At 35.8% G+C, this 13,526-nt stretch overlaps 1 protein-coding gene across 1 annotated transcript; it reads right to left on the bottom strand.

The window, feature by feature from the left end:
- Window positions 1–104: 104 nt before the first annotated feature.
- LOC143580814 (long chain acyl-CoA synthetase 9, chloroplastic-like) lies at window positions 105–4,480 on the bottom strand. The gene is made up of 11 exons (XM_077063743.1): window positions 4,024–4,480; window positions 3,853–3,933; window positions 3,349–3,618; window positions 3,123–3,254; window positions 2,858–3,031; window positions 2,514–2,743; window positions 2,295–2,412; window positions 1,839–1,970; window positions 879–1,013; window positions 602–808; window positions 105–524 (listed from the first exon to the last, which is right to left on the bottom strand). Exons 1-11 carry the CDS (start codon window positions 4,468–4,470, stop codon window positions 363–365), a joined length of 2,088 nt encoding a protein of 695 aa, XP_076919858.1. The 5' UTR covers window positions 4,471–4,480; the 3' UTR covers window positions 105–362.
- Between the last annotated feature and the right edge of the window lie 9,046 nt (window positions 4,481–13,526).

Here is a 13,526-nt window from a genome sequence, read left to right as displayed (position 1 = left end):
ACTAAATTGATCCTAGGCAAACTCAGATTTAGTGAGAAAAAAAACCTACCCTTAATTTGTTCATGGTCAAAACACACAAAATCATACCCGAATTAAAAGTGTAAACCACCAATGAGATCAGAGTATCAAACTAAGTACAATTATCAAAACAAAAGAAATGTGAAAGTAGATTGGTGGTAGTTTATGAAATTTGACCAAATATTTCTACTTCATAATAAATATGGAAAAACAAAACTGATCACAGAAATAACAAAAATAGTGAGATCAATAGATGGAAGAAAAACCAAAACTAGTGCATAACTGATAAACAAACTGTTTAGATGATTATATGGTATATGCCTGAATCCACCTACCAATCAAGATCAATAAAACTTTGCCAGCTCATCCGAGAAAGTCTTTCTGATAATATCCCTTTTAAGCTTCAGCGCAGCAGTCACCAGCCCCGATTCAGGAGTCCATGCTTCCGGAAGCAGCTTAATCTTTGCAGGAATCTCAAACTTCTCCAATCGACCCGTTTTTGCAGCCTGTAAATAATATATTTTAGTTGAATCAAATGTAAAATCAACTGTAACTTTATGTTCATAATAATGTAAAGTGTTACCTTCACAAGTGAACTGTAAACTTCCTTCACAATTTCAGTCATTTCACACAAACTTGCAAAATCATCAGCCACGATACCTTTCTGCAAAGCCCAAGATTCTAATGCGGATTGTGAAGCCACCACAAGGGCCACACAGTAACTATGGAATGAGTTGGCATACACCATGATGTTATCAACATAAGGGCTAACACTTAGAACTGCCTCCACCTGTGGAAACAGCGTACTCGTTTATGGATAATCGAGCAAAAGAAATAAATCTGTAAAGAGAATATGTTACCTTTCCTAGAGAAACATATTCTCCGTGTTGAAGTTTAACAATATCCTTCTTGCGGTCGATTATCTCAAGGCAACCGTCTTTATGAAACTGCCCGATATCACCCGTGTAGAACCACCTTAAGCCTCTCTCATCAACCTTTATGCACCAACAAATTTAAAAGGTCAAAACGGTCCAAAGTTGAAACAGGTCATTTTAAGTATGGGTCAGGTTAAGATGACCTATAAAATACTTTTTTTTGGCTGTTTTGTGTTCTTACGTAATTAGTGCATTGATTATGAATTTAAAAATATTATCACAGTAACAGTCTGTATATTAGAGATTTATAAAATTCTCACTACCCAAATCAAGACTTGACCCACGGCAATAAAATAGTCAGGTTTTTGGTTGGAATAACTAACCCGTTTATAAAAAGGTCGTGCTCAAGTTGCCCTATTTAATTAAACAGCTCGTATTCGAGTTAACCTGTTTAATCCGTTTAGTTAAACAGGTCAACCCATTTAACCCATTTTTTTAACAATCCATCAACTCAATTAACACGTTTACAACTTGATAATCACCTGCCAACCGTTTGACATGCTTAGATTAATGGGTTGAACAGATCGTGTCCAGGTTACACATTTTTTTCAGTGTGTGCGGGTTAGGCGGACGCTTTTTTTGACACAAATAAAAATATGGGTTGTGTTCAGGTTAAACAATTCAACCCACCAACCTGACACGATTGACACTTGATTCTCCCTTAATAAAAAGATTTTGGAGATTGTGCACACTGATAATCGATTGTGGGCAATTTTCAACTCATTTGACCCGATTCGCTTTTAACTAATTTTTAATATTTGACCCATTTGAGATAAGCATAACCATCGCCCATTCATAAGTAAATTATTGGAAATTGCAAAAGTTCCCATCTTGTGCGAGTCTTGCAGAATATAAAGCATTTAGCATTGAAAGAAGGAATATTACTTTGTATACTTCTTTTGTCTTCTCGTCATTTTTAAAGTATCCAAGAGTAACATTTGGCCCGCCAATCACTATTTCTCCACGAGGCATAGGTGAATCGCTGGTTAAATAGCCACCTTCAGGCCAATTTATTAACTGCACAAAAAATAATACAGCATACATGTATCTAAATAAATGAACATTTCGGTAAACTAAAATCTTAAAAGTGATACCACACTTGATAAAAATGCACAAAATACAATATATAAACGTAAATAAAATAAATCAAAAGGCAACATAAAAACAACTGTAATATGTGTATACTATATACAAATGAACATAATACAAAAAGTAAACATAATTACTTATAAATATAATGTACAAGCCTAATAGCATAAACTACAACCACTGATACGTGTCAAAAATTTATAATAAATACACTTTCGGTAATAAAACGATAATATACGTTTCAAACAGTACCTTTATATAGGAGCAAGGAAGTGGTGCACCAACACGACCAACGGATGTATCATCATACTCAGAAAACGTCCCACCCGCACACGTCTCAGTAAGACCATAACCTTGACCAATTGGAGCACTGAGTAATCATTCACATAAAAAACACAGTTAAATATGTAATATCATCGAAAACTATAAATTCACATTATAAAAAATCAATTAGAACCGATTAACACTAACCCTAAACAAATGTTGATAAATCTTTGAGTATCAGCAGACAACGGAGCCCCACCAGACAGAATAAAGCGTATACGACCCCCCAAAATGGCCTGAACCTTTCTAAATACTAAATAGTCCCATAAAAGCTTTTCTAAGCCCCATGCACCAAACCAACTTCCATTAATTGCTGACAACCGACGATTATAAGCTAAATTGAACAATGTTTTTGATAGTCCACCTGCTGAATCTACCTGAACAATTTCAGCCAAGATTAAAAACTCATAGTTTCATACATATATTGAGTTTTTTAAATAAAAAGGCAGTGATATAAGAATGTAAGATATACGTGTGGAATTTGAACAAACCTTTTTCCTTACACCATCTCTGACACGATCAAGAATAGCTGGAACAGCTGCCATTAATGTTGGTCTTAAAACAGATGCATCTCCCTTTGTGCCCCTTTTAATTTTGCTTGATGTATCTGTAAGAGTTAAAGGAGAACCATAACCTATCGAACTTCCTACGGCCGCAATTAAATTCTGCAACATGAAAAAGAAAATGTACACAAACATCAGTATGTATATTAATTGTGATATAATAGTTTTAGATTTTTTTACAGCTTTTGTATACCTCTGCTGCAAGTTCAAGAATATGTGCCAGTGGTAAGTAAGCTAAATAGACATCATTGGCTCCAAGACCAGGCACAATGGTCATGACAGCAGAAACTGTAGCTAAAACATTGCTGTGTGTCATCATTACACCCTGCATGAAGCGAAACATTTAGTATTAAAATGTTCTGCAATTAAACTACTACAATCACAAACAAAAGTATTAGCTATCGTAATTTTCTACTAACCTTAGGCAAGCCGGTACTTCCACTTGTATACATAACCACTGCCACATCAGCAGGGAGTGGTAGAACTGCTTCAACAGGGTTCTCTCTACCAATTTTTTCTACTTCAGAAAATGAGAAGATTTTCCAACTGCTGCCTCCATCAGTTACTAAAGGACTTGACGATATTTCATTGTCCATGCATATTACACGTTGTACTGTGTCGATTTGTCCACTTATATCTATAAGCTTCTTTAGTTCTTTGTTTCCACAAATTACAGTAGTAACCTCTGTCTGTAAAGCATATTAAAATGTAATCACATGGCAATTGGAGACATCACTTCCAAAAAACAAGCTTAGAACTATTAAAAAAATAACTAATCACTCAATAAATTGGTTATACTTGAGATCATTGTAGCATACACGTGCGCTTCCAATTTTGTATACTAATTATGCCATTTGTCCAATAATAATAATAATAATAATAATAATAAGAAGAAGAAGAAGAAGAAGAAGAAGAAGGAATACCTCATTTAATGAGTGGCAAATGGCTTCTTCTCCTAAAGATGCATACATGGTCACAACGGTAACATTGCGTCTAAAACAAGCCTGATCAACAAAATAAGATTAATGGTTACAGTTCACAACTTATGAAATGCTATGACTATCATAACAGCAGAGTGTATATAAAATAATCACCTGCAACGCAATAAACCATTCTTCACGTGTATCCGCAAAGATCGCAACACGCTCACCACTTTGATGTCCGGCTTGCACCAAACCAGACGCAAAATTACACACGACTTGAAACACTTGACCATACGTCATCCACTCATACTCACCTAAATGCAGCTTCTCAAACGACCTCCCGTCTTGATTCACTTCAGTCTCCCTAGATATTACCTCTCGCGTTCCAAGAAGATTCTTGTCAGTGTGCTTCTTGCACGCCTGCTCGAAAAGATCCGCTAGCGTATCAATCCCGGCCCAGGCGGTTTCAACCAGTGATGTAAACCGGTAGTTTCGGATTGCACAACCGGGTTCCCCGCTGACGTCAGCGGTCAGGCCTCGTTTTTTCCCTTTGTTAGTGTTTCGGAGAGCGAGTGTGAGTAACAGAGGAGCCAATACTCCAACAACATATGCACTCATGTCCGAATTACTCTTCCTTCTAAGCCTAGAAAATAAATAAGTTGTTGAAATACACAATGTAGGTTGAGTAATAAGATTGATAAACAAAAGGAAGGGGAAATAATTCAGGTGATTTATGATCCAGATGATGAAATTAAATCTATAAGACGTATTATTATTATTATTATTATTATTATTATTATTATTATAGAGAGAGATGATATGTATGATATGGATGTAGTAATAAAATTGGGGGTTTTGTATATAGTTAATTAATTACCTGGAGCGTTGGGGTTGAAGAAGCAGCTCGCAGATGGAGATAATAATAATGATAATGATAATGATAATGGCGAATTTAAGGATGGCGGATGAAATGCGAGAGGCGTGAGTTAAGTGACGGAGAATCCCAAGAAGTTGTAGTTTCAGATACTACTGGTGCCAGGGTTGAGGAGGAGGAAGCCTTGAGAATAGAGGTGCACAAATCGGTTTTTTTTTAAAAAACCGGTTCGGTTATTAACCGGACCGTTTTTTTTTGCCCGGGAAAAAACCGGTTCGGTTAATAACCGGACCGGTTAATAACCGGACCGGTTAATAACCGGACCGGTTAATAACCGGACCGGTTAATAACCGGTTTTTGTATCTGAAAACCCTAACCGGTCTAACCGGTTAGGACCGGTTTAGAAACCGGTTAGAACCGGTTAATAAACCGGTTTTTTTTTAAACCGGTTTTTTAATAACCGGTTTTTAGGTTAACCGGTTTTTTTTTTTTTTTTTAAATAACCATTATTTTTTCACAGTATAAACAAACCGGTAACTACAAGGCAAACCGGTAACTACAAGGCAAAACGGACTGACTCCATTCTTTGCTTTCGTTGTTAGGGTTCTTTGCTTGGAAGATTAAAAACACATAACTTTCATTTATAGCTTTTACATTAAAAATACAAACATTAAATCGTTATCACATATTCGTAACTCAAAAATACAAACATTAAAGAATGCTTAGACACGATTACATTAACAACTTGCTGTTTCTTACTCGTTATTTGCCTCCATGTTTGCTGTTTCTTTAACTAATTTTCTTCGCTACCCGATCCCGAGCTATTCCTTAGGTAATCGTCGTACGCGGCTTCTTCATCGGTCATTGGTTGAGTGTGTCCTTGATTGACCTCGTCTTCATACAAGCCCGCCTCATACTCCATTTCCCCCTCGAGTGAGCGTTGATGTTGTGCCCTATCTAAAGAGTCCAAGTAATCCTTGTAGCAAATCGACATCTCTATAGCTGGTGGAGTGAGTCGAGTCCTCCTAATCGATATAACCCTGCCAGAAACAGAAAAAGCAGACTCCGAAGCTACCGTGGAAGCTTGGACCGTTAGTAAATCTTTGGCCATGGCGGCGAGGATCGAAAACTCATCCTCCTTACCTCTCCACCAAGCCAGCAAATCAAGACTTCTAAATTCATCCGAAGTTATGTGTTTCACAAAGTTGGTACCACCATACCTTCCAAGTTCACTGCTTGGGGTGTTTACCTTTTGACGTTTACCGGCGTCTTCCCAAATCATGTAGTACATCCCCATTTCAAGGTCGGTTTGGGATTGGGATTGGGCAACAGCTCTTAACGAGTCATGAATTTGGGAAGACGACCCGTATTTTGTAAGGTAAACATCATACATGTTTGACAAGGTGGTGTTGAAAGCATTCTTTAAAGTTTGGTTATAATAGGGGTTTTGATCGTCGTTTAACTCTAGCTCATCACAAATTTTTTCTATTAAAGCTTCAACACCACCAACATTGATGCAAGGGTTTAACGCAGCAGCACATGTCAAAACAGCGGGTAGTTCTTGAAAATATTTTCTAAATTTTTCTTTCATTTTTACACCCATATCAAAATAAGGTGCACTCCTACAATGAAGTTCACTCAACTTTGTGCACATGACAGCAATTTTTGGTAAAGCAATGGGGCTTGTTGGATAGTAAACCCCGGATAAACTAGTTGTGCAAGATTTAAAAATTTGAAGGACCTCCGTAACGATCTCAATCAATAACCAGTTTCTAGGATCGTACGGTGCACATTTACCCCTACTTGACAAAATTTGATGAAACGCAATTAATGATTCTTTTTGTTGGATGGCTTTCTCAAACATATCACAAGTCGAGTTCCATCTTGTTGGACAATCCCAATTTGGCCCCAACCATTGACAATTAGCTTCTACACAAAATTTTTTGTATCTTGAAAATGTTTTATTGTTGCTAAAAACATCTCGTAACATTCTTTTAAAATTGTTTCTTTGCGTTTCGATCACGTTTAACCCATCTTGCACGGCCAAGTTGATAATATGTGCAATGCATCGGCTATGAAAAAACGCTCCATCACAAATAGGTTTATACTTTAATTTTAAATGGCCAACCGCGACCGTATTGTTGGACGCGTTATCAAACGAAATTGAAAAGATTTTATGTTCAATCTTGTATTGTCGAATGACTTTATCCAAGAGTTTAAAAATATTTCTACCCGTGTGCGGGTAATCAAACAATTGAAACGCAACGGTTCGTTTCATCATTTGCCACGACTCGGGGTCAACCCAATGAGCCGTCACACAAATGTATGAGTCGGGCGAACCATTAGGTACCGACCACACATCCGTTGTTAAATTTACACCAGTTTGTAAGTTTGAAAAGTATGAAATTAGTTCGGATTTAGCGTTTTTCCATGCTTTAAGACAATCTCTTCTAAGAGAACGACTTAAGTGTTGGTAGCGTGGTTGAACATACTTTTGCATCATCTCCGTGAATTGAGGGTTGTCGAAGTGGTTGAAAGGAAGTGTTTGTTGAATCACAAAGTTTGAAAACTGTTGACGTACCGCTTCAAGGTCGTACGTAAACACCGTTCCTTGATTCGTCATCTCCGGCTGCGAACTACTTCCCGATTCGTCCTTCAAGGCCTTGCAAAAGGGCCTTTGTACATGCGCTTTTAAAGTGGAGTTTGCATCTTTGCCATAAAACTTCAAACAATGTTTGCATCAAGCTTTTTGGCTACCGTTAGACATTTCGCATAGGTCGAAATGTTGCCAAACATCTTGGTTTCGTTTCGTGGGGATGACCCGAACGACCGTTTCTCCCGTGTTCGAGGCACCCATGTTGACGGATGAAGCAGCACTTTGGGAGGCCATGATAATCGACTACGAAATAAGAGCGTATGGAGTGGTAATGTGGTATAATTGAGCGTGAGATAACAAAATAATCGCGTATGAAATAAACGTTTAGAGCGTTTGGAGTTGTATAATCGAGTGTGATCTAACCAATACCCAACCCAAACTATATATAGATGTTTGTGGGGGTAAAATGGTAAAAAAAAAAAAAAAAACGGTCAAAAAAAAAACGGCTATATAGCCGTTATACAACGGAAAAAAACCGGTTTTTAACCGGTTAACCGGTTATGGAAAAAACCGGTTAACCGGTTTTTCTACAACGGTCAAAAACCGGTTTATAAAAAAACCGGTTTTTTTTTATAACCGGTTCGTAAACCGGTTTAGGCTCCAAAAAGTGTAACCGAAATACAAACCGGCGGTTTGTAAACCGGTCAAACCGGTTTTTAAAAAACCGGTTTTCTTAAAAACCGGTTTCCGGTTTAAACCGGCAAACCGGTTCCCGGACCGATTTTTTTGACCACCTCTACTTGAGATTCTTTTTTTTATTCTTTTTTTTTTCAATTGACTATTATTTAATTTAAATAAGATTAAAATTTACATTTACCATAGTATGTTATTTAATGGTCAAGTTATTTACAAAGGGATAATTCTTAAAATGATCTAAAAGTGGAGGGAGAGGAAAAAAAATCTTAAATGGGTCCACATTCCTAAAGTAACCTATGAAATATGTATTGACCAGACGCTTTGGGAAAATAAACGACGAGATTTGTAATCCACTCAAAAGTTGACACGTGTAAAGGTTCTGACACACAAACGAGATTTTCTGTTCCGATAATATTTTTAACTAAATCCACTTTTTAAAAAACAGTCCACCAAGACTGTTTAATAATGTTTCTTCTCTGGCCAGTCCATATTTTCTTTTTCTTGAAATTTGAGCTTTTTTAATTTCGTCTTGGTAGACGCATTTACATTGAATTTGTAACAAAGAGTTCATATTCTCAAGTTTTCTTTTTATAAGTTTTAAGAGTTTTAATATCGTCTCGACCGATAGGATTATTAGTATTCCGTCTTGACCGACAATATTTTTGATTATTCCGTCTACTCCGACTATTATTTTAATTAAGTTTTATGTGACACCACTTTCATAAGTTAAAATATTAATAAAGAAATAAGTATTGATCTACTTCCTTGTTCTTAATGTTCTTCCATATTCTTCATGTTCTTCGAATTTATCTTCAAACTTCTGTATTTATCTTGTTAGTCTTCAATTAGGTTTCATGAAATTTGATAATATTGGTACTCCTTGAAGATAGTTCTTATAAAATGTTTTGATTTGAATGGATGCTGTAGTAAGAACCCAAAAACCCGGGACCCAAATCCGCAACCTCGACTTGATCTCCTCTCTTATACTTCATTTTGTATGAAATGTTAATGATGATGGATCGGATACATGATAAACAAGAAGAAGATATATGAATAATTTTTATGAGATTTGAACTTAAAAGATAAGAAAACTTGAGAATATGAACTCTTTGGTACAAATTCAATGTAAATGCGTCTACCAAGACGAAATTAAAAAAACTCAAATCTCAAGAAAAAGAAAATATGGACTGGCCAGAGAAGAAACATTATTAAACAGTCTTGGTGGACTGTTTTTTAAAAAGTGGATTTAGTTAAAAATATGGTCAGAACAGACGAGATTTTTAAAAATCTCGTCTGGTGTGTCAGAACCTTTACACGTGTCAACTTTTGAGTGGATTACAAATCTCGTCGTTTATTTTCCCAAAGCGTGTGGTCAGTACATATTTCATGGGTTACTTTGGGAATGTGGACCCATTTAGGATCTTTTTTTTTTCTCTCTCTCCTCTTTTGGATCATTTTGGGAATTATCCCTATTTACAAAGGGTAATAAAAATGAGAAGTGTGAAAAGTCATAAATAATTGAAGAAAATTCCCAAAATGATCCAAACGAGGAGAGAGAAAAAAAAATAATCCTAACTATATCAAGATTTCCAAAACAACCCTTAAAATATGTATTGAGAAGACGCATTGGGAAAATAAACGACCATATTTTTTAACCAGTCAAAATGTGACACATGTAAAGGTACTGACACACCAGACGAGATTTTTAAAAATATCGTCTGGTCCGACCATATTTTTAAGTTAATTAACTTTTTAAAAAACCGTCTCTCCATACGGTTTTTTTATGTTTCTCGTCTGGTCCGTTCAAATCATTATTAATCCTAACTTCATCTTCTTCTTCTTCTTCATACCTACAAGATCTAATGTCATACAATTTTTTTTTTCAACTTCATCTTCTTCATCTTCATCGTCTAGTGAAGACCGGTTCAAAGGAGTACCCGTGGCGGTGGTGATCGTTATGGTGGCGGAGGCGGTGGTGGTTATAATGGAGATGGACGTGGCGGAGGACGTGGAGGTGGGTATGGCGGTGGTGATCGTTACGGCGGCAGAGGTGGTGGCGGTTACGGTGGTAGTGGTGGTGGTGGTGGTTATGGAGGTGGTGGAGGCGGTGGTGGTTGTTTTAAGTGTGGGGAGGATGGTCACATGGCTAGGGAGTGTCCCAATGGCGGTGGCGGTGGTTACGGCGGTGGTGGCCGTAGTGGAGGCTGTGGTCGTGTAGGTGGGTATTAGATCTTGTAGGTATGAAGAAGAAGAAGATGAAGAAGATAAAGTTAGGATTAATAATAATTTGAACGTACCAGACGAGAAACATAAAAAAACCGTCTGGAGAGATGGTTTTTTAAAAAGTTAATTAACTTAAAAATATGGTCGGATCAAATGAGATTTTTAAAAATCTTGTCTGGTGTGTCAGTACCTTTACACGTGTCACATTTTAACTGGTTAAAAATATGGTCGTTTATTTTTCCAATGCGTCTTCTCAGTACATATTTTATGGGTTGTTTTAGGAATCTTGATATAGTTAGGATTTTTTTTTTCTCTCTCCTCATTTGGATCATTTTAGGAATTTTCCCTAAATACTTGACATGTGTCAAGTGGGGATCAAAGGAAAAAGGGTATAAAGGTAATTGTACATATTTTCTCTCCCCACATGCAAGACACATGTTAATACCCCCATCATTTTAGAACGTTTATAACTTTTTCGTATGATATTTAAAAAAAAATTCATCATAATAACAAGCGTTTTTTTATCTTTAATATGAGTATGATTATTGTTATATAAAATTTAAAACAAAATTCACGTCATTGTGTCTTTCCGTACACCATTGTGTCTTTTCGCTTATCATTGTATATTTTTTCGTCATTGTGTCTTTTCGCACACAATTGTGTCTTTTCGTTTATAATTGTGTCTTTTTTGTCATTGTGTCTTTTCGCACATCATTGTGTCTTTTCGCTTATTATTGTGTCTTTTTTCGTCATTGTGTCTTTTCGCACACTATTGTGTTTTTTTTTCGTCATTGTGTCTTTTCGCTCACCATTATGTCTTTTCGCTTATCATTGTGTCTTTTTTCGTCATTGTGTCTTTTCACACACCATTGTGTCTTTTCGCTTATCATTGTGTCTTTTTCGTCATTGTGTCTTTTCGCACACCATTGTGTTTTTTTCGTCATTGTGTCATCATTGTGTTTTTTCGCTTATAATTGTGTCTTTTTTCCGTCATTGTGTCTTTTCACACACCATTGTGTCTTTTCGCACACCATTGTGTCTTTTCGCTTATCACTGTGTCTTTTTTCGTCATTGTGTCTTTTCGCACACCATTGTGTCTTTCACTTATCATTGTGTCTTTTTTCGTCATTGTATCTTTTCGCACACCATTGTGTCTTTTCGCACACCAGTGTGTCTTTTTTCGCACACTATTGTGTCTTTTCGCTTATTATTGTGTCTTTTTTCGTCATTGTGTCTTTCAACTCATCATTATGTTTTTTTAAATACTAATAACACCATTGTGTAATAATAATATGTAAAAATAATGATAAAATAACAACAAATTATCTTACATAAAACACAATGATTAATACATGTTACACAATAACTTGAAACGTAAAACACAATGGTGAATACGTATAACACAATGACCTAAAACGTAAGACACAATGGTGAATACGTATAACACAATGGCCTAAAACGTAAGACACAATGGTGAATATATATAACACAATGACTTGAAACATAAAACACAATGGAAACAACATATTACACAATAACACAATGAACAACAAAAAAACACAATTAAAAAACCTACTATTTTTTTTATTTTTATATAACAATATGATACTCATATTAAAGATAAAAAAACGCTTATTATTATGGTGAATTTTTTGTAAAAAAATAATGTCGTATGAAAAAGTTATGGACATTTTAAAATGATTGGGGAATTGGCATATGCCTTGCATTTGGAGAGAGAAAGTCAACAAATGTGGGTTATTAACTTCATGTCCTTTCCATTAACTTTTATTTATTAAATTAATCTCAGCCATTCAAATATAAGATCAATGGACTGGATTGTTTCTCATCCTTCTCATTTTTTTTGTCCTTTGTATTTTAACTTTATCCTCTTATTTAAATACTTAATAAAAATAAAAATGATATTTAATCAGTATTTAAGGCCGTCGACTTGTATTAGTTCAGGTTCAACTCGTTTCACTTCAAACCGGCCGGTTATTTTAAAGGCAGTTAAGTGGCTAAAATGAAATGGGGTTCACAGTTTCTGGTTGAGTTGACACGCCATTAATAAGATTGACCAAAACAAAGGAATTGTTGGACTGACTGGTGTGGTTTGACCTTAATAACATTGACTATAGCTAGAAAAGTTATCTATACTTGACCAACCTAAGTGTTGTGTTCTCCACCATAACACGTGGGCACCCTGCTATGCTGCTATTATTCTTAATGCATTCATTTATACATGGATGAAGATATATTGTCTACTAAGATGAACCATATAGTATGGTTTTCATGTGGCACAACCATTTAGATCCAACGTAAAAGAAAACTGCATGGATAGATGATGAGGAATTAGTTGTTGGATATTAACACATTATATATTGCAACAAATGGGCATATTAGATTATTCCCAATAGGTCATTCATATTAACGTGACTAAGTTCTCTAATTATATAGAGCAGACGTAGTTGTAAGTGATTGTAAGTGGAAGAGATAGAGAAACTTTAATTCATACTAAAATTTGGATAAATATTGTTCATCCTATATAATATTTTAATGTTTTTTTAAAGTGGTTGTGAATGAAGGTGAGAGAAAAAGTAACCGAAAAGGAGAGAGAACAATGTTTGTTGGTGTAATTACAAACATGTAGATAGAGATGTTGCTGAAACGCTCTAAGTTTAGTAACTATTATTTTTCTACAACCCAGACGCAACGTGCAGGTTTTAACTGCTAGTGTTAAGATTCTTTTCACTGGGGACTATTTTTTTATGCACTACAAATACATGAAATCTCGACCATTTTTCACAAGGGAAGGTCGGCGTTGTCAATGGCATTCTCTCCAATACTCGGTGGAATCTTTTCAAAAAGTTGTCACTAGCAATGGCAACCTTCCATATAAGCCATTGTAAAGATTTTACGTCTTTGTGATGAATGCAATATTTTTGTGCCTCCACAATAAAAAAAATATGAAAATTATATATGTACATATACAAAATGTGTGTTAGATAAAATGGGAGGGAATGTAATTGGTTATATAATTACATAACCGCAGTACTTATTATGGTTGTAATAGTAATATGTATATGAAGACACGTAAAATGGATCCGGGTCGGATTTATGTCGATGTTTTCCGGTCTTCGAGATGAACGAACTGACGCCTTGATCTTCTTCTTCGGTTACTCGAGATCTGTCAGAAAAATGGGGGAGTGGAGGTGACTGCTAAGATTTTCCTCTTATTTACGGACACAAAAATAGGCTGGGAGCCAAGGGTCCCAGAGAAGGTCTCTC

The sequence above is a fragment of the Bidens hawaiensis genome, unplaced genomic scaffold (genome assembly GCF_021521415.1).
Source record: "Bidens hawaiensis isolate Kalapana, Puna unplaced genomic scaffold, B.hawaiensis_p1.1 tig00030648_1, whole genome shotgun sequence".
NCBI lineage: Eukaryota > Viridiplantae > Streptophyta > Magnoliopsida > Asterales > Asteraceae > Bidens > Bidens hawaiensis.
The sequence above is the reverse complement of the archived record's forward strand: the minus strand, read 5'-3'. Positions and strand labels throughout refer to the sequence as shown.